The 21,335-nt window shown below is 43.8% G+C and overlaps 2 protein-coding genes across 5 annotated transcripts in view; one reads left to right on the forward strand and one right to left on the reverse strand.

The window, feature by feature from the left end:
• The window catches only part of EIF5B (eukaryotic translation initiation factor 5B), a 76,123-nt gene extending 58,388 nt beyond the window's left edge, over window positions 1-17,735 (forward strand). Inside the window, exons 13-24 of the mRNA XM_055539438.1 lie at window positions 1,250-1,317; window positions 1,874-2,015; window positions 9,948-10,079; window positions 10,493-10,675; window positions 10,823-10,984; window positions 11,488-11,619; window positions 13,052-13,183; window positions 13,275-13,351; window positions 13,468-13,632; window positions 14,471-14,609; window positions 15,804-15,965; window positions 16,299-17,735. Of these exons, the coding sequence (XP_055395413.1) occupies window positions 1,250-1,317; window positions 1,874-2,015; window positions 9,948-10,079; window positions 10,493-10,675; window positions 10,823-10,984; window positions 11,488-11,619; window positions 13,052-13,183; window positions 13,275-13,351; window positions 13,468-13,632; window positions 14,471-14,609; window positions 15,804-15,965; window positions 16,299-16,406 (1,602 nt within the window). The 3' untranslated portion in view covers window positions 16,407-17,735. The remainder of the gene's footprint in view (window positions 1-1,249; window positions 1,318-1,873; window positions 2,016-9,947; window positions 10,080-10,492; window positions 10,676-10,822; window positions 10,985-11,487; window positions 11,620-13,051; window positions 13,184-13,274; window positions 13,352-13,467; window positions 13,633-14,470; window positions 14,610-15,803; window positions 15,966-16,298) is intronic.
• Window positions 17,736-17,934: 199 nt separating this feature from the next.
• REV1 (REV1 DNA directed polymerase) overlaps window positions 17,935-21,335 on the reverse strand; it is an 82,833-nt gene continuing 79,432 nt past the window's right edge. For 3 of the 4 annotated variants that reach the window (XM_055539435.1, XM_055539436.1, XM_055539434.1), the window contains exons 18-23: window positions 20,812-21,045; window positions 20,162-20,282; window positions 19,261-19,481; window positions 18,999-19,155; window positions 18,661-18,763; window positions 17,935-18,352 (exon numbers count right to left, since the gene is read on the reverse strand). In XM_055539435.1, coding sequence (XP_055395410.1) covers window positions 18,241-18,352; window positions 18,661-18,763; window positions 18,999-19,155; window positions 19,261-19,481; window positions 20,162-20,282; window positions 20,812-21,045 — 948 coding nt within the window. In that variant the 3' untranslated portion in view covers window positions 17,935-18,240. Of the gene's footprint in view, window positions 18,353-18,660; window positions 18,764-18,998; window positions 19,156-19,260; window positions 19,482-20,161; window positions 20,283-20,811; window positions 21,046-21,335 lie in introns of those variants that run through there. The other variant, XM_055539437.1, reaches the window with a different exon arrangement.

Raw genomic sequence — 21,335 nt, forward strand, 5'->3', positions numbered from 1 at the left:
ATCCTCTTATAAGCTATGTGGTCTTTTGCATCTTGGTATTGGTTGTTCTGGGTCAATTTTCTAGTTATATGGTGTTCCACTTTAGTATATAGTTTAATATCTTTATTTTAGGATAGTTTTCTTGAATTGCAGTTTTCTGAATTTGTAAATGAAATTTGATTCTGGTGGTTTTTATTGTTTGTATTCCAGACAGTGAACTGAAAGTAATTATGGCAGATTTTGATTTAAGACCACCAGAATGCAAAATTGAAATGTTTTGCATTTGAATCATTTTGACCTAGATCACTAGATAAGATTTTGGAAAATCATATCAAGATTGACAAAAGTATAGATAAGCAAAGTGAAAAAAGTTCTCTGTGTATGCGTGAGAGAGATTTGTTGGCCAGTGCTACTGTTCAGGTTAAAAGAGGATGTCCATATCTCAGTTCAGTTCAGTTCAGTCACCTAGTCATGTCCGACTGCTTGAGACCCCGTGGACTGTATCACACTAGGCTTTGCTGTCCATCACCAACTCCTGGAGCTTGCTCAAACTCATGTCCATCAAGTCGATGATATCATCCAACCATCTCAGCCTCTGTTGTCCCCTTCTCCTCCTGCCTTTAATCTTTCTCAGCATCAGGGTCTTTTCTAATGAGTCAGTTCTTCACATCAGGTGGCCAGAACATTGGAGCTTCAGCTTCAGCATCAGTCCTTCCAGTGGATGAATACTCAGGTGTAATGCTCTTTCCATTCGTTCATGGACTTTTGTCCAGAAAATCAAGTCTTTATAATGACATTTGAATAAAGCAGGATATGAGCTTAATTCTTTTAATATTTTAATATGTTAATTTTCTTTTAAAACATACTTTGGGATATTTTTCAGAGTTTAGAATTGCTCTAAAATTTGACCAGATAAGTTTTCCAAACACTGAGAGCCTCTTCTTCTGTGTTAGCTTTTTATAGATAATCACTGTCAGATCCTCTGTCATTTGTCCCTTACAAGTAATCTGTTCAGTTTTAGACTACATCATAGTTAACTTAACAAGGGGAATTTTTCTCATTTCATTTTTTTCTACAGAACGCCTTTTAATGAAAAATGTTAACTGTTGTGCTTTGCTGGTTGACTCACTATTTTAATAAAAGCAGTTCATTTGGAAAAGGAAGTGCTGTTATTTTGAAGTTTTCCTGGCAGAATAATTGTCTTGTAAAGATGCTTTTGTTGTTTTGGTTCTTTGTTAAGTCAGCTCTCCACTTTTCCTACTTTTTCTAGTTTGATCGAGAGAACGTACGAATTCCAGGAATGCTGATTATTGACACTCCGGGGCATGAGTCTTTCAGGTAAGAGTGGTTTGTGTCTTTTGTCAGCAGGCACACTGCTTGAAGCCATTAAGTCTCGACGTTCAGTGAGTGAGGACTTCTGACTAGTCATTAATCTTTGTGTACTATTTTGATATCTGTGGTCCCTGTAACTACCAGCCCTCACCTGTGCCTCACTGACTTGTTAGTAGGACTTTATTTGAGGACTTGTTTTTTGTAGAGAGAAGTCTTTTCCACTTTGAAAGAGCAAATCCTAATACATGCCTGGTCTATCTCCTATGAAACTGTTACAGGTGGAGTTTTATTCTGTTGCCTCTTGACCATGTTCCTTAGTGCAAAAAACTTGGTCAGTAAAACTGGCAGAAATAATGGAGGAATTTCTGGAACTAAGTCATTTGCAACTGATGTCAGTTCACTGTCAGATAAGCATTTGGCAGGTTAAGGGCTAATGCCACCTGAATTTAATGCATGTACTTCATTTTGTTCTTTCTGTGTGGGTTTTACAAAGAAATGAACATTTTAAGTTTCTTTGAGTAAAAGTATTTAAGATTTCTATTTATGTGTCCTTTTCCAACAGTAATCTGAGAAACAGAGGAAGCTCTCTTTGTGACATTGCCATTTTAGTTGTTGATATTATGCATGGTTTGGAGCCCCAGACAATTGAATCTATCAACCTTTTGAAATCTAAAAAATGTCCCTTCATTGTTGCCCTCAATAAGGTAAGCTCCTCTTCTGAAAAATTAAGTCGTGAAAATGTGCTTATTTTTTATGGTTAACATAACTTTCATGTAAGAAAATACACTCCTGTTAAGTGTACAGTTCAGTGTATGTGGACAAAATCACACATACAGCCACCATCATTTAGAATATAGACCTAATGTCCATATTCCCAGAATGTTCCCTCGTGTTCTTTTTGTTTTTTTCCCCTTCATGTTCTTTTAAGTCAGTGTGCCCCTTCTACACCCCTAAATATCAGCTTTCTTTCTGCCATCATAGACTAGCTTTGTCTGTTTTATAGTTTCATATTAATGGAACTACACAGTGTGTGACCTCTTTATCCATGTTGCTACATAGGTCATAGATTGTTCTTTTTATTGTTCAGTAAGATTTCATTATCTGGTTAATATGTCTTCACCATACTTCATCCATGTATCTCTTGAAGGATTCTTGGATTGATTATAGTTTTAGGTTATTAGCGAAGCAGCTATGAACATTTTTACACAAGTCTTTGTGTAGACATTTATTTTCCTTTACTTGTAGTAAATATTTAGGAATAGAATTGCTGGGTCATATGGTAGGTATATATTCAGCCTATGAGAAAATGACACATTTTCCCAAAGAAATGGTACCATTTTACATTTTTTAACCAGCAATTAGGAAGAGTTTGTTTCTGCACATTCTTGCCAACACTTAACCCCTGCCTGCTGCCACTCTAATTAAAGTGTGTAGTGCCAAAGTGTACCATTTCCATTTGCATTTCCATGATGACTAATGGCATCAGACATCTTTTTGTAGACTTCCTTGATTTCTCAAGTATCTGTTCAAACTCCTTTGCTCGTTTTTTATTAGATTGTCGTCCTACGCAGTTGTAAGAGTTCTTTATATTGTCGACAGAAGCCCTTTGTCAGTTGCGTGTGTTGCGGATGTGTTCTTAGAGTCAGACTTAGTTTTTCGTTTCTTTAATGATGTTTTTTTGAAGAGAAGAAATTTGTAATTTTAGCAAAATTGATTTATGAGAAATTTTTAAATAATTTGTTGTTTGTATTCTATACAAGTAACCTTTTCCCACCCCAAGTTCATGAAAATTTTTTTCCAGTGTTGCTAGATACTTATGATTTTAATTTTGCATGATATAAAGTAGAATCCAAAGTTCACTTTTTTCAAAATGTATATCCACCTCAAAAACCCCTTGTGAGGTTATTCTTCCCCCATTGAATTACTTTGCAATCTTTGTTAAAAATGACCATGTTCATATGTTTGTTCTTAGTATTTCTCTTCTCTTCCGCTGACCTCTGTGTCCATCCTCACGCCACTGCTTCCCTGTCTTGATTGTAGTTTCATAGTGATTCATGAAAGCAGATGGTGGTTAAGTTCTTCAACTTTTTATTTCTCAAATTTGTTTTGGTTATTTCAGGGTCTTTGAATTTCCATATAAAGCTTAGAATCAGCTTGTTATTTTCTGCAAAAAACCTTCTGGGATTTTAATTGGGGTTGTGTTTGTAGATAAATTCTGGGAGGATGGACATTTTAACCAAGTTGAGTCTTCCAGTCAGTGAGCATGGTGTCTGTCTCTACATTCACTTTCTCTTGACAGTATACTATAGTTTTTTATTGTCCATGTGCTGGTCATATTTTACTAAATTTTTCCTAATATTTCATGCTTTTGGTGTTACTGTAAATAGCTGTTTAAATTTTGGATTTCTAATCATCAATTTTAAATAAAAATACAGTTGATTTTTATATATTGACCTTTATCCTGTGACCTTTTAAATTCACTAGATTAGGCCTGGGGGCTTCTTTTGTAGTTCATGTGGGATTTTCTGTAGTTTGCCAAAAAGTTCATTCGGGTTTTCCAGGTTTGGGGAAAACCCGAATGAACTTTTTGGTCAAATCAGTACATGACTATGTAATCTGCTGATGAAAACTTTTATACTTTTCCCCTTATCTGTATCCTTTATAAATGTTTTTCTTCTGTATTTCACTAACTGGATCTTCTAGAATAGTGCTGAATAAAAGTGGTGACAGACATCCTTTTCTCTCCTTTCTTCTCCATCTTAGGGGAAAGTTCTCCATCTTTCCCCATTAGGCATGCTGGCAGGTGTAAATGGACTTTATTAAGCTGAGGACATTCCCTTCTATTCCTAGGTTACTTAGTGTTGTTTTTTGTTTGTCTTGAGATAGTTGTTGATTTTCGTCAGATGCCTGTTCTCCGTCTCTTGATATGCTCGTGTGGCTTTTCTCCTTTATTCAGTTAACGGTGAGAATTCCTGTTGATGTGGGGATTGGGGGACTTGACTTACTTCTTGTTATTTAAAACTTTATTGTTTTTAGAGCACTTTTAGATTCACAGCAAAATTGAGGGGAAAGTACCCCTGTCTTCACACATACAAAGTCTCCCCCATTATTGACATCCTGCAGGAAGAGGAACCTTTGTTACAACTGATGAGCCTCCATTGACGTGTCATTATCACTCAAAATTCTTAGTTCACTCTTGGTGGTGTTATACTCTCTGAGTTTGGACAGAGCTGGAGGAGACTGACCACTAAGCCTTCTTCACAGTCCCAGCTTCTCTAGGTGACCTTTGAAAACTGAATTCTTTCTAAGCTTATCACTTTTTTAGAAGAGAGATGAAGATTCTCATTAAGCTCTGATCAGCACCAGTTGTAAGATGGAGTTGTTTTCTATCTTTTCTAAGTCATAAATCCTGTTAAATGGTAACAATAAGAATTTACTGAGTGCCTACTGCATACTCAACCCTTACCATATATTCCAACTACTGTGTTAATTTTGGAGAAAGACTTTTGTGGGTGGCTTAGTTCAGTTTGAACTTATAATAGTTTCTGTGTCTTTTACTGTACAATGTGCACACCTGGTAGACCATTTCTTTCCACTTCATTTTGTTATCTTTTTTCCTTCTAGGAGTTTAACTGTGTTTAATCCAATTTCCTTAATTAATTAAGGTCATTCGAATGCTGCTTTTTTCAAATGCAGACAGGTCCTCCCTTAGGAGTTTTCTCCCAGACCGTACAAGCCCGTGCTTTTGGCTTCTCATCAGCACGTGGTTTGGCCAGTGGTGGCGCATCTGAATTAAGCAAGCACGGTGACCTGCCACACTGGTCTTGTGTCCTGGAAACCTCTGTTTGCTCCTTACTCCCAGAACTTTCCTAGAAAAACCGACAGTCTTAACAGGACCTCAGCCTGCTCTTCTGCTGTAGGCACCGCCTTAGTCAGCTGACTAAATTTTCTTGTTTTGTTGTTTCCGGAGAAGCAGCATCCTGAGAGCTCTGAGTTAGCAGCAGAGTGGGACAATGGTTAAGAGCTTGGTGTCCAGGGTTTGAATCCTGGGTTCCTATCCTGGCTTTGCCACTTCAGACTTAAAAAAATGGGCCTTAATTAGTCTCTTTTTGCCTGCAAAATAGAGCATTATTAAATTTTTGTAAGAATTAGATAAAATATGTCAGGTTCTTAAGACTAGTATTTGATCAGAGTAAGGTTCAAAATAGGTTCATTATTATCAAGTGGAAAAACGGTGACATAAGTATTTTCATTCTTTCTATAAATTTGCTTTTCCCTTATTTTTAAAGTGTTAATCGATCAGTTGTGTCCGACCTTTTCAACACCATGGACTATAGCCCGCTAGGCTCCTCTGTCCATGGAATTTCTCAGGCAAGAATACTGGAGTGGGTTGCCATTCCCTTCTCCAGGGTATCTTTCCAACCCAGGGATCAAACTCCCGTCTCCTGTATTGCAGGAGGTTTCTTCATTGAGCCACCAGGGAGGATTGAGGTAAAATTTATATACAGTGTGAAACTGAGTTTTGATAAATGTATTCATAGATCCTTGTCTATTTTTGTATAGTCACTAAGTTGTGTCCAACTCTTTGCGACCCATGGACTGTAGCCCACCAGGCTCCTCTGTCCATGGGATTCTCCAGGCAAGAATACTAGAGTGGGTTGCCATTCCCTTCTCCGGGGATCTTCCCAACCCAGGGATTGAACCCAGGTCTCCTGCATTGGCATGTGGGTTCTTTACCACTGAGCCACCAAGGAAGCCCACGTCCTTGTTAAATAGCCTAAATTAAGACATAAAACTTTCCATCACCTCACAAGTACTAGCGTGCTCCATTCTAGTCAGTTCCCAGCCCCTCATAACAATCACTGTTCCAAATTCTATGTCCATGGGTTAGTTTTGCCTGTTCTTAAACTTCATGTAAGTCAAATTTGACAAAATATACTCTTTTGTGTCTGGCTTTTTACATTTAACATTATGCTTCTGTGAATTCATCCATGTTTTTTGAGGGTGTGAGAAGTATATTACTATTTTTTAAATAAGTCTTAATTTTTAAGGACAGTTTCAAGTTCACAGCAAAACTGAGGGGAAAGTAGAGATTTCTGATAGACTCCCTGCCCCACACATGCATAGCTTTTCCCATAGTTGTTCCCATGATCAGCATCCCCCCCACCCGCCCAAGTGCTACCTTTGTTGCAGCTGATGAACCTACACTGACACACTCAGAGTCCATAGTTTACCTTAAAATTTACTCTTGGTGTGGCACACGCTCTGGGTTTGCACAGATGTGTATCCACCAGTATAGAATCAGACGTTGTTTTCACTGCCCTAAATATCCTCTGTGCTCCACCTACCTCCACCCACTGTCAGCCACTGATCTTACTGTCTTCCTAGTTTTGCCCTTTCCAGAGTAGTCATATAGTTGGAATTCTATAGTATGTATGTAGTCTTTTCAGATTATCTTCTTTCTGTTAGCAATGTGTTAAAAGTTTCTTCTATGTCTTTTTTCCGTGACTTGATAGTTCTTTTCTTTTAGCACTGAATGATATCCCATTGTCTAGATGACCCATAGTTTATTTATCCATTTACCCACCGAAGGACATCTCAGTTTTGATAATTATGAATAAAGTTGCTGTAGACATTTTGTGTGTGCGTAAGTTTTCAACTCCTGGGTAAATAACAGTGGAGCATGATGGTTGGACTGTTTGGTCAGAGTGTTTAGTTTTCGTAGGAAGCTGCATAACTGTCTTCCAGAGTATCTGTAGCATGTTGTATTTCCACCAGCAGTGAAGGAGAGTTCCCATCGCTCCTCATCCTCACCAGCATTTGGTGTTGTGTTTTGAAATTTGGCTGTTCTGATGGGTGTGTGCTGTGCTTAGTCGTGTCCAAGTCTTTGTGACCCCATGGATTGTAGCCCACTAGGCTCCTCTGTCCATGGGATTCTCCAGGCAAGAATACTGGAGTGGGTTGCCATGTCCTCCTCCAGGGAATCTTCCCAACCCAGGGATCAAAGCCAGATCTCCTGCATTGCAGGCAGATTCATTAGCGTCTGAGCCAGCAGGGAACCCCATGAATACTGGAGTGGGTTGCCATGCCCTTCTCCAGGGGACCTTCCCGACCCGGGAATCAAATCAGGTTCTTCTGCACTGCAGGCGGATTCTTTACAGCTGAGCCACCAGGGAAGCCCGATAGGTGTGTAGTAGTATCTTGTTTTAATTCGTATTTCACTGGTGACATAAGATGACATCCTTTCATGTACCTGTTTGCCATTTTTATATCTTTTTTGGTGAAGTGTTTGTTAAACATTTTGGCCCATTTTAAACATTGGGTTCTTTGTTTACTTACTGTTGAATTTTAAAAGTTATTTGTATATTTTATTGTTCCTTCATCCACATGTTATTTTGCCAGTATTCTCTTCTAGTCTGTGCTTTGTTATCTCACTCTCTTTACTGTGTTTCACAGAACAAACGTTTTTAATTAAGTCTAATTTATCAGTTCTGTTTTTCATGGATCATGCCTTTGGTGTTGCATCTGGTCATCACCATGGCCAAGGTCATCTGGGTTTTCTCCTGTTTAAAGAGTTTGAGAGTTCGGTGTTTCACATTTGGATTAGTTTTTTTGTGAAGGGTATAAGATTTGTGTCTCTTCAGTGTTTTGCCTGTGGACATCCAGTTGGTCCAGCACCATTTGTTCTTTACCATTCCTTTTTGAAACAGTAAACCAACTTTTCATTACTGGAACAACACCTGCTTGGTCATAGTATATTTTTTATGTTTTGCTGGATTTGATGAGCTTTTTTATTTGGGAAGATTTTTGTGTCTCTCCATGAGTGATTTTGGTGTATAGTTTTCTTTTAATATCTCGTCTGGTTTTCAGAATAATGACCTTATAAGATGAGAAGTATTTCCTCCTCTGTTTTCTGAAAGGGTTTGTGTAGAAATATTCTTCTTTAGGTATTTGATAGGATTCATTAGTAAAGCCACATGAGCATGGAGTTTAAGTAAGCTGAGTTATTTAACTCAGTTTTATTTAGTTTTTAACTTTCCTTTTGTTAGTATAGAAATCTGTGTCTTTCAAAGGACTAGCTTTCGGTTTTATTGATATTCTGTACTGTTTGTCTATTTTGTATTTCATTGATTTCAGGGGTAATTTTTATTTATTTATTTTTTTTTTGTCTTTCTGGTTACATTTGTATTCATTGTTCTTTCTCTGGTTTCTTAAAATGGAAGCTTTCAGATATTTATTTTTTTCTTTTCTAACGCAAACATTTAAAGGTCTGCCTAGCACTATTAAAAACATTGCTTAGACTTACTGTGTTTTTATTATCACAGGTAAAATATTTTCTAAATAGTTTTATTGCTACAGAATTCTAGGTTAAAAAAATTCTTTTTTCTTTCACCGTCTTCACTTTCTGGCTTTTATCTCTAGTCACTCTTTGTTCCACAGTGTTTAATATGGGATTTGTTAGATTGCTTTTAAAAAGACTTTTTCTTTAAGAATTTTGTCAGTGAGATTATGTAATAGTTTCCTTTATATTTATCCTGCTTCAGTTTGATTTCCTTAGTTCTTGGTCATTATTTGTGCAGTTATTTTTCTGCTCTCTTATTCTTCTTTAAGTGTTTGATAGAATTCTAGAGCTTTTCTAGACCTTGAGTTACTTCTATTAATATTGTTTTATAGAAGTTACTGAAGTTTTCTTTTTCTCCATGGTTTTTTCCTACATGCCTCAGTTGGGGTAGTTTGTATTTGCTTTATCTTATTTGCTGATCTTTAGCATTGTGTCATCTGCTTCAGTTCAGTGATTTTTTTTTTAGTTCAGATTTTATATATGTATATACACTTTTTAGCTCTACAGGTTACATGCTTTTCCTTTAAAGTCATTTACATAAATTTATATATATAACAACTGTGTATTTATAACAACTGTTTTAAGGCCCCTGGATGCTAATTGGGGGGCTTCCCTGGTGGCTCAGAGGTGATGCTAATTATATTTCATCATTGTCATTTCTGGGTCTGATTCTACTGATTTTCCTTCTTGATGGCATTCAGATTGGTCTGCTACCTTTGTATTATCACCCTAGACTGAGCCAACATAGTATTTTTTTTTTGTTTTTACTATTATATAATTTTCCTCTTTATACTCATCTATCACTCTTGAAAAGTGAGAGAAAATAGATTATTTATTTAAACAGATTCAACCCTTATTTGAGCAATAAAACAGTTACTGATGGGGTGTTCTCTGAGATAGGAAATAATTATTGTCTTATGTATTTTTCATATGTCATTTTCCTGGTGATGGTACTTGGCTGTAATTAATCCTTTTTTCTGTCAGCTATTTAACCATTTTGGAATTCCAGCATATGTTAATGTTCCTAGCATATATTTGAATAAATGGCAGCCTCTCATGAACTGGTTGGAAGCCAGTGGGCAGTGTGGTACTTCAGTTTCTAATTAAGAGGGGATGCAGCTAAGCATGTGATCGGGACTTTCAGTTCCATGAAATGTCTGAGTAGTACACACTCTTCCACATGTGTGTGATACACATTCGGATTTCCTGGAGCTTTTACATTAACCTTATTTATTAACTTGTTGAGCTTTGTGAGTGCTTTAGAGATGTTTCTGACATAAAAAAACGTTTCTAGATTGATAGGTTGTATGATTGGAAGAAAAGCCCTGACTCTGACGTGGCCGCTACTCTGAAGAAGCAGAAGAAGAACACCAGAGATGAATTTGAGGAGCGGGCCAAGGCGATCATTGTGGAATTTGCACAGCAGGTCAGAAAGCTTCCCTTCTTTACAAGAGACCACATCACAGGAGATTTTTTTCTTCTTTTGCCTTGTCTTTATAATCAAGCCAGTACTTTGATTGGTACTGGTTCTGTTTCCCTATGAATGGCATTTAGCATTTTTCATTCCTTTCTCTTCTCCATTCTCCTTAAATTCTTTTTTTTCAAAGACCTCTCGTTGCAGTCTGAATTTTTAACACTTAAACAAACACTTGTTAAACACCAAGCTGACTTGGAAGGGAACTGCTTTTCTGTACTGTGTACAGGGCACATGTGGTCTAGGTGTTGGTGAGGCATTCTCAGAATGAAGAGCCATTGTTCATCCAGCCTCCAGGCTTCTGTTCTGGAGGCCTTCCCCCCCAGCTTGGCCTGTACCAATGACTTTGCTTTTTATGTCTCTAGGGGCTGAATGCAGCTTTGTTCTATGAGAATAAGGATCCCCGCACTTTTGTGTCCTTGGTACCTACCTCTGCACACACTGGCGATGGCATGGGAAGTCTGATCTGCCTTCTTGTCGAGTTGACTCAGACCATGTTGAGTAAGAGGCTTGCCCAGTGTGAGGAGCTGAGAGCCCAGGTGATGGAGGTAATGCCAGCTATTCAGTTTAATCCACCCTGCCCCCCCGCCGCCTCCCAAGCAGGGTTTTCAGGTGGGGCCATGGATTGCTCTCAGTTTAATCAGTGTGGGTCATCGTAGCCTGTGTTTCACCCCCTTTGCAACAATGTGTCCTAGGTTAAGGCTCTCCCGGGAATGGGCACGACTATTGATGTAATACTGATCAACGGGCGTCTGAAGGAAGGAGACACGATTATTGTTCCCGGAGTAGAAGGGCCTATCGTCACGCAGATCCGAGGCCTCCTGTTACCTCCCCCTATGAAGGAGTTAAGAGTGAAGGTGAGTCAGGGTGGTGAGCGTCGGCATGCAGCACTTGCACCATGTTGAGAAGTTCTGCTGGGGTTGTTCTTCCCTTTGAGAGCCACCTGCTGTAATACACACACGCACCCATCACGGGTTTAATTCCGGGTGTCTTCATACAGAAAGGACCTTCTATTAGAGATTTGAGAAATTTCTTACTTGCCAGCAGAGTTCCTCATAAAACTCAAATGCATGTTGTTTTGGTTCCACACAGCTATCTAGTTACCAACAGTAACTGTATGTATGTATTGTGGCATCTTCTGCTGTGACTCATTTGTTTACTCATTCTGTGGTATCTTGGGAATCAAAGTTACTTCGCTTTTTAATGTTGAATTTATCAGTCTTTGATTTGTATTAATTGCTTTTTGCATGTACTACAGAACTCTTGCTGTCCCAAAGTCATGACAGTATCCTCTATCATCGGGTCCCCTGCTAAGCCACCTTTCACGTAAATGTAGTAACAACTGTTTTGATCTCTGTAGAACCAATATGAGAAGCATAAAGAGGTAGAAGCAGCTCAGGGGGTAAAGATTCTTGGAAAGGACCTGGAAAAAACATTGGCTGGTTTACCCCTCCTCGTGGCTTATAAAGAAGATGAAGTCCCAGTTCTTAAAGTAAGTTCATTTCTTTCTTCCTCCAGTGATGTTTTGTGTTGTGTCTTGTGTGAGGAGGGCACTGCTGGGAATGAAGAATAAAACGGGCACCTTTGTCTTCGTGGAGACTTATCTGGGTCTCTGAACAAACGGTTGATGGTTCAGAATCACTTCCGTTTGTATAACCACAAGCTGGCATAAGTGATCATTTATATACATTCAAGTTAGAACATTTTATTTAAAAAATGAACCAGGGACTTTCCTGGTGGTCCAGTGGTGAAGACTTTGCTGCAGGTTCAATCCCTGGTCGGGGGACTAAGGTCCCACATGCTTTATGGCCAAAAAACCAAACATAACCCAGAAACAGTGTTGTAACAAATTCAGTACAGATTTTAAAAATGGTTCACATCCAAAAAAAAGAAGAATCAGAAGCTAGAAGTTCTCCATTCGTGATTTATTTTTTAAAAATACTCAGTTATATATATAGACTGGGCTTCCCTGGTGGCTCAAATGGTAAAGAATCTACCTGCAATGCAGGAGACCTGGGTTCAGTCCCTGGGTTGGGAAGATCCCCTAGAGAAGGGAATGACAACGGACTCCACTATTCTGGCCTAGAGAATTCCATTGACAGAGGAGCCTGGCAGGCTACAGTCCATGGGGTGGCAAAGATCGGACATGACGGAGCCGCTTTCACTCAGTCATATAGACAGAACTAACGAATCTCTTACTGGGTTCTAGAGGTCATTGTAAAGCCCGTCTGCCTGTCTTCAGGAGTAGGTGGCACACACGAGCCCAGCAGAGCTTCACAAAAGCAAATGCTGAGACCTGACTATTTATTCTCTTGCAAAGAGAAAACCCCGCTGTTGGCAGCACGGGGCTCCCGTGTGCTGGGGCAGCTGCTCTGGAGGCAGCACCCAGTCACTGCTCAGAGAGTCGGCCAGTGAGGGCAGGGGTGCCCCTCTAGCCAGTCTCCAGGAGGCCGTGGACTTGTGTGTCTTTCATGGCAATGACAGGGTGGTTTTACTGACCTCTGATCAAAATCTCTCCACCTTGTATGGAGCAGTGATAAAGGACTGTTGAGATGAGGGGTCTTGACCGTCAAACCCGCTGGGCTTAGGACTCCTGTACCACATACATCGGGACTTCTGTCTCCCAGAAGATTATTTGCTGTGTCATTCCTTTCATCCATCTGCTCTATGTCTACTCTGCCAGGTGCTGCAGAGGCCTCACGTGTTCCAGCATTAGTCAGCCTAACCGAAGTGAGATGCGCACAGCTCGGGTCGCACCCATGTCTCTTCTTCCCTTCCCGCACAAGTTTACCATGCCTTGCCCGCACTCAGCCTTGGGTTCATATTTTCAGATGAACACTTAATCAAAAAGAGAAACAATTTAATTCTAGGCTGCTGAGATAGCGGTGTATTTATAACCTTGTCAAATGTCGTTTCTTCTCAAGGATGAGCTGATCCACGAGTTAAAGCAGACACTGAACGCTATCAAATTAGAAGAGAAAGGCGTCTATGTCCAGGCCTCGACCCTGGGATCTCTGGAAGCTCTCCTTGAATTTCTGAAGACATCAGAAGTGCCCGTAAGTCATGGGGCCAACTCCCCAGGACTCGGTGGGGGGCGCTGTCCTGTCACCTGACACAGGCATTTGAACTGGGAACCCCTTTTTACAGTACGCAGGGATCAACATTGGGCCTGTCCACAAAAAAGATGTCATGAAGGCTTCAGTGATGCTGGAACACGACCCTCAGTAAGTTATTTCTCCTCTGCACTGAAGGCTTGCATGCTGCCTTTTTGATTGAGTAGGACTGTGAAGACATGGTCTATATTTCATCCAGTAATCCTTGATGTGTTTTAACCTTTCAGGTATGCAGTGATTTTGGCCTTCGATGTGAGAATTGAACGGGACGCCCAAGAAATGGCTGATAGTTTAGGAGTTAGAATTTTTAGTGCAGAAATTATTTATCATTTATTTGATGCCTTTACGAAATACAGACAAGACTACAAGAAACAGAAACAAGAAGAATTTAAGTAAGTTGGTAGTTTTACCTGCTTTGGAGCTGTGCTGACGCAGCTGCTGCTGCGCCGGCCTACATCGCAGACAGGTGTGTGGGCATCAGCAGCGCGGCGCTTGCCGCCCCGCAGTGACGCGCTGCCAGACCCTGCCCGCCCCTGCCCGCCTGGGACGCAGTGTGTGACCCCATGCTCTCTGTAACGTTTCTGTTCAGTATTTTATTTTCCATTCGGCAGACCTAGGTTGCATTAATGGCTTGGGAGTCCTCATCTGGGGTCGTGTGGACCAGCGTGAGTGGGGAATTAGAAAGTGAAGGGCCCTGCGTAAGGAGCCTCACCTCCTCCAGCAAAGCTCCAAGGGTGACCCTGGCAGGTCCCTTCTCTTGGAACTCAGGGGTAGGACTAGTAGAGAACACGGGAGAAGCTGGGAGACGCAGGGTAAAGCAGGGAAAAGCCTCAGGGAGGCGAGCTGAGGTTGACGGTGTGGCTAGGGAGGCAGCTGATCTGAGAACGGAGGGTGCGGCCCAGACGCCTGGGGCGGGGTGGGGGGGTAAGAAAAGCCCTGATCAGGGTGGGTACTGAGGCGGAGACACCGGTGACCTGGGGGAGAGCGCAGGAAGCACCTGGTAGGCTGTGGGCAGGGCTTTAGGGGATGGCGGTAAGAGCCCTTCGCCAGACCCCTGGTCCAGGCGGGATGTGGGTAGGGCTCTGGCCAGCAGGACCTGCAGGAGGGCCAGCCTCCCTGTTGCTCTCCCCCGAGGGGAGGAGACATCTCAGTCACTGGTGCTTGCTTTTTCATGCATCTGAAGGGATTCTGTAAGCTGAAAAATCCTTGGGTTGTACTTTTTTCTTGCAGGCACATAGCAGTATTCCCCTGCAAGATAAAGATTCTCCCTCAGTTTATCTTCAATTCTCGGGATCCGATAGTGATGGGCGTGACTGTGGAAGCAGGGCAGGTGAAGCAGGGGACACCCATGTGCGTGCCCAGCAAAAATGTAAGTTCTGGGTGTACTTAGAAAAGTCTTCTCTTAAAAGCAGTTCTGGCAGTTCAGGAGTGAACACAAAACCCAGCAGAGCTCGTCCCTCCCTGTACTTGATTCCTCGATGGCAGCTCCTTATCAGTGTCGATTCTCAGCACCTGGTGTCAGTGCTTGACGTAATGAAAGCTGCAGAATTATTGACCTTGGTACTTCTGAGTCTGGGAGAAAATTCAGACTAGAATAATGAACACTCATTCATCTTTCCTCTGGATTAGCGTCATACCTAGGGAAAAGTAACATTGAGTAAATCCTGTGATTCACAGTTCTCATTGACACTTCACCGATAGTGCCCCAAATGTCTCTGGTCATGTTTGCTGATCCTGCCCAGGGCTCCATCCAGGTATGTGGAGTCTGGTTATTAGCGCTTCAGTCTTACCAGGAACAGCCCGCCATCCTTTCTGAAGAGTCCAGACCAGTAGTTTCACAGAGGGCTCCTCAGCCTGGATTTGTCTGGTGGTTTCCATGTGACTGGGAAGGACACTCAGCATCTACATCGGGGACAATTTGCCCCGTTTAACCACTCACTGTCCTACCCTGGGCAGTGGTTGTACCTTCTCCCCCACCCTGGACTTCCTTCCCTTCAGGCATCTTGTACACAAGGGTTCATCTCTCTCGGTACCCAGTTATCCGGCGTTTGGTCGGCAGGAGCCCATTCAGGCTGGGTCCTGTCCTTGCTGCATGGCACTTGGAGCCTGCTGTCCCTTGCTGGGGCCCTATGGTGCCCCAGGAGGCCTGGCTCCCAAGTGCCGTCCTCTGCGCACCGTGACTCAGCTGCCCCTGGGGCTCATCGCTCCTCCACCAGCTCAGTGGGCTGAGCTGGACACTTCCTGGCAGCAGGGGTCCCTGGTGTGGCTTTAGCCCAACTAGATTCCGTTTTCATTCATATTCTCCTGGATGGGGATCCAGGCAGCAGAGTGGTGCTGTGGCTCCCCTCACTGTGGCCGAGGGCAGGTGGCTCACAGCGCCCACCACACGTGGGCTCCCTGCCTCTCCGCTCGCCCCCTTGTTCTCCATGCCGGTCACCCCAGGCTCATTCCTGACCCGGGGCTTCTGGGCCTGCTGTTCCTCCTCCGGCAGTTGTCACGCAGAGGGCAGGGTAGAAACAACTCAGAGGGCCTCCGCTCACACTGCAGTTTCTGTTCTTTACAGTTTGTTGACATTGGAATAGTAACAAGTATTGAAGTAAACCATAAACAAGTGGATGTTGCGAAAAAAGGACAAGAAGTCTGTGTCAAAATAGAACCCATCCCAGGTGAATCTCCCAAAATGTATGGACGCCATTTTGAAGCTACAGACATTCTCGTCAGTAAGGTAAGCCACTCACTCAGCAGTTAAGAGAGGGGGCTGTCGGCTCTTCTGATGACTTGACTCGGGAGCGGAGGGCTGATGTTTAGAACCCGAAGGGACTGGATTCTTCATTAAGGCTTGGCTTGGCGTCCAGCCTCCTCAGAGCACCCACTAGAACACCTAGGTCGGGCCCCCTCTCCCTGACTCGCTGAGCAGAGGGGGCCCTGGGCCTCTGCGTCCTGACAGACAGGTGGGCGTGGCCTTGCTGAGCTCCACCGGAGCTGTCTTGGTGATGGCAGCACCGGGCACTCACTTGTTACGTGGTTTTGTTTATTGTCTGTGCCTTGGGCCTTGCAGATCAGCCGGCAGTCCATCGATGCTCTCAAAGACTGGTTCAGAGACGAGATGCAGAAGAGTGACTGGCAGCTTATTGTGGAGCTGAAGAAAGTGTTTGAAATCATCTAATTTTTCCACCGGGGACAGAAATTGGAGTCAATGCAATATTATGTGGTAATATCACCAAGAAAAACAAGGAATGGACCTGTCTGAACACTGATTGACCTTAAGTATAGAAGGAAAAAACTAGGTGTATAAAATGTTTTCCATGAGAAACCAAGAAACTACACTGGTTTGACAGTGGTCGATACACGTCCCCACAGCTCCGACGTGCCTGTTCACTCGCCCACGCCCTCCCCTACTGGCTGCTGTTTTAAAGTTTGCCCTTCCTTCCCCAAATTTGGATTTTTATTACAGATCTAAAGCTCTTTCAATTTTATACTGATTAAATCAGTACTGCAGTATTTGATTAACCAAGCTTCTGCAGATTTTGTGATTCTTGGGACTTTTTTGAGGTAAGAAACACGTCTTTATTTATTCATTTCCTTCCCAGTGATTCTTCTCCCAGCGTTCTTCTACCATATGCCCTTAGGAATTTTTTAAAATAGAAAATTCGGCTTTCTTGATATTTCTTTATCTGCTTTGTGTGAAACCATGGTGTCGAGCATCGCCGGCTGCCCTTCACCGCTTGTGTGGTCACGAGCGTCCACAGTTCTCAGCACCATCCTCAGTTCTAATAAAGAACCCAGACGCGGCCCGCAAGTGCCACTGGGCTTCCCTGCCTGTCAGCAGAGCTGCTCTCCGAGCCTCCTCCTGGTACAGCACGTTCTCGCGAGGACAGGAACCGTCCGGTCACCTTGGGTCCTAGCACACATCGCAGCAGGGTTTTTACACATCAGTCTGCGTCTGTTTGTCCTAGCAGGTTCTATCATGCATATATTTTCTGATGAGACAATCAGCAGGGTGTTGATTAACTGTCTGGACTTAGTATTTCTTTCTAAGTTGTTACAGAGACATAACAGTTTCTTCATACTAGTAATTTGGTGGTAGCTAGTTCCCTAAGGTTTTCCTGAAGAATATGCGAAGTGGGTCCCTGAGAGCAGCAGTCTGTTAGCATCTAGTACCTGCCTACCTTCTATAGCACAGTGTTGAGTGAAGTCAGTGGGGGTGTTGGATAGCAGGTGTCCCCAAGTATTCACTGGCATAGAGTTATAAACTATATTTTTAAAGTCTTATAGCATATAGCATAGACGAATACTTTTATATACATTTGAAAATCTGTACCATTCTTATTTCTGAAGTTTCTGAAGGGCCAGTAGAGGCGAAGACAAAACCTCTATACCATCTGGGGACATAATTTTCCCAGGAAGAACTCAGTCTTCATTGTGTATGTGTGTTCTAATTCAAAATATGTGAACTCCTCCACTTGGAAGAAGTAAAGAAGACTTTGTTAACATGTCCCTGTGTCGGTGCTTTGGGTTAGGAGGGAGTGAGTCACGCCTGCTTTACCCTTGCTTTGGCACAAGTGGACACCAGTCAGGGCTCTCAGGAGTGTCAGAGCTTAGCATGGAGCCTGTAACCGTCCGGCCTGGAGGGTTTTCAGCCTCTTTAAGTAGAATAGTTCAGGATTTGCTTCCTAAAGGATTCACAAAAAGGAGCCTGTACAAAATATACATACAGTTCTTTATTAAACAACTGTAAACACTTCACTGTAAAAATCCATAAAACTTTATAAACAAACATTTTGTAAATAGAATCTATGCTACAGTAAAAGAACACAATTATTTACATGCAATACTGACAAATTTGGCACTTACTGAAAAGAAATGTACAAAACACTTTGCTTAAAAAGAAATTTAAAATTATAAAACTCAGAGCATTTACTATCATGCACTTTGCAAATACCTCACAAGCACTTATGGCACAGCTAGTGGAGAGCGCCAGGCTCCCTGGTAATTCATCTTCATGTGACTTTTAATGTGCTTCCGTACGTTTGCTGTAAAACCACCTGAACATTGTCGAGAATAAAGTCAAATGCCATATTCCAAACCGACTCCACCGACTGCTGCATCAGCCTACAGGTGAGCAGAGGGGAGGTTAGTAAAGGTTAAGGGTTTGAACAGCTTCAATATAACACTCCAAAAGGTACGTCTATGGTTTGACTTATTTGAGAGGAGGAACAGCCTCGTTTTGACCCCTTTCTAGTCCCCAATCAATACTAGCTGGTGTTCAAAATGAAAACCATGGCTCTCGCGTAAGTAACTCTGAGGAGCCCAGTTAACGTAAGCAATGCCCAGAAAGGGTGCAGCCTGCCTGCCCTACCCCACGAGCTGTGGTGACAGACACGCTTTTTCCTTTTGGTAAAAAGCACTGAATAGTTTACCTTTTCATGTATTTTATAACGAGGTCCAACTTTTCCAAATCCTTTTCCTCTATTAGATCAGTGCAGTATTTTACAACTTGCAGAATGTCTTCCTCCATCGGATCTAGAGTGGGGAGAGCACGTGTGAGGGCCAGCGTATCCTGAAGGGGGGAAGGCTGCACTCCATGGGGAAAGTGGGGGCCCTCACCCTGGGGGGCTGTAGTGAGCAAGGCTGCAGAGCCAAGCCCACAGTGCAGGGGCTGGTTTATCAGACCTTGGAAACTAGCTCCTCCCTCTAGCTGAGTTCATGCTCTACACCCAGGCTGTCACTTCTCAGCACCGACACCAGGGCCACCAACCTGAGATGGTGGTGATCCACTCTCTGAGCAGGGTCTTCACGTCACTGAACTCCACGGCTCCAGCCAGGTTGGGCGCCGGGGGCCTGACACTTGTGGATACGTCAGGCTGCAACCCAGAAAGGCCAGCAACACCTGAAGTGGAAGCAGAGAGTTCTCCCTGTTAAGAAAACAAATGATAACAAGTGCTGGATTTACATAACATCCGGTACAGGAGGATCTGATGAAGGAAGGGGTCAAAGTTTAAAAAATGTAGAAGAGTTACCAGAGGTTTCTCTGATGTGGGACCTTCGTGTTTTAGAAACCCATCAAGGAGCTTCTGGGGACTTGTGCAGGCCCCTGGCAGGGTCTTCGCCGGGCTGTTCACCAGTGTGGTTTTCAGAGGGCTCTGAATCTTTCTTTGGGGGCTGAGGGGATTTTTTTTCTTGTTTCTTTTCTTGTCTTTCGCTGCTGCTGGTTTTAGCTGCAGTAACGGGTTCTTTGGCACTAGAGGAAGATGGACGTAAGATCCTCAACATACATGCCGAGGGGGTGAGGGGGAGAGCGCACAGGCTCCCTTTTCTGCCGTGTGCACCCCACACGTGGGCGCGTGCCCAGCCTGAGGGCGGCCGCCGGCCCCACTGCTCCGAGGGTTGCTCAGCCTCACGGCCTCTGCGTGTCTATCTCGGGGCTCACAGGAGTCAAGGGAAACTTCCAACAGGGGAACTGCTCCCAACAGTTCAGCAGCACTGTTACTGTTTTCATTTTAACAACTTCTTGTTAAAATGATTTCTGACCAGAGACATGAATGTGTTTTGTTATTGGAACAGAACGTTACTGGCCAGAGGTATTTCAGTGTTCACTTATATAACAAGCCGCTTACTGCAAAAATCCCCGGGGCAGTGATGTGTTAAATGTGTTTGTGACGCATGTTCAGAAAACCTTCAGATTCTGTGCTTTAAAGCTACATCCTTTGAAGGAGCAGTCTCAAAGGACAGCAGACTTGACAGATAACTCGAAGTTCCAGGTACGGTCCGCCTGGGACTCGGACAGCCCGCCCTCTGTCTCTGAGCTGACGGGCACTAACAGGACTGACGGCTTGACCCAGGCCGTCCCACGACAACAACCCAACCACACGCGCGCTCCGCACAGCTCCACTGCCGGTCCCTGAAGCCCGCACAGCTTACCGGGGGCGCCGGCCGGCTGCTGGGGAGGGCTGTGTTCTCCCTGGCGCTGTCTTTGATCGTAGGCTGCTCTCAGCTCCTTCTGAAGCTCCACAGGGAGAGCCGCAAACACCTCTGGGTCCACCTGGTGGAAAGGAGCAAGTTCGAAGTCAGACCTGGGCTGGCTCTATATATAGGCAGCTGGCTGATTTTTTCACTAAGTATTTCAAATCATACTTTTCTGATCTGTATGTATTTTTATTTGTATGTATGGTCCTCAGCAGCAAAGCTCATTAAATTCTCACAAGGTTTTAGGCTGAGAATAAGGAATACAACTTTGAATATGAATCGATGAACAAAAACCACCAGGACAAGAAGCACTAGTGGAAAATGGGGAGCAAAATGCAAGAAAACAGGTGTGTGTGTAATGCGCCTCAAACCTCAAACCCTGACTGTTGTCCCTGGTGCTGAGGGGGGCCCAGGGAACAGCAGACTATTAGGCACCCCCACACCACAGCCTCCCTCTTTGCCCTGGTGTCCTGGCTGCTCTGTCAGCTTCTGTCCCGCGGGTGATGTGGAGACCCGCCACGCTCCTCCCACGAGGGCCGCGGTCAGCCCTGGGAGGGACAGAGGCGAAGAGAAGTGCTGGGGGCTGGACGGCCGAGGACACTCACCTGGGAAAACGCCGGAAGGGCTATTAGATTAATTCCCGTGTCGCTGTTAGGGTCTTGAGGGGCCGGGATTTGTAGTAGCACAGTCCCCACGGGTTGTGGCAGGATCCCTGTGCTGCAGCCGTTGACAGGCTCTCTCCTCCGGTCACCCGGTGGCTCCGCCTGCTGCACAGCACACGCCTGCTCCACCTGCTCCCGGAGGTCGGGCGGGAGAGCCTCCAGGACGGAGCGATCGAGCTGTGAGAACAGACAGACGCTCAGAGACCACATGTCCACACTGGACACTGGGGGCAGCAAGGTGAGCTACAGGTGCCCGGCTAGCAAGGCCACCCCCAGACAGACCAGCTTCTGGAATTGGCTAGGATTTTGGCCACTGACGCCTGGCTGGTCTGATGTGGACTCTGGAGACGACCAGTGCAGGCCCCTGGCTGGTTCCCAGGGCCAGCTCTGCCCACCTCCTCACCGGACCTCCTCCTCAGGGGCAGTCCTAGACCTTGCCCTGGAAGCAGCCAGAGCCCAAGGCACAT

Source organism: Bubalus kerabau, chromosome 11, assembly GCF_029407905.1.
Source record: "Bubalus kerabau isolate K-KA32 ecotype Philippines breed swamp buffalo chromosome 11, PCC_UOA_SB_1v2, whole genome shotgun sequence".
Lineage (NCBI taxonomy): Eukaryota > Metazoa > Chordata > Mammalia > Artiodactyla > Bovidae > Bubalus > Bubalus kerabau.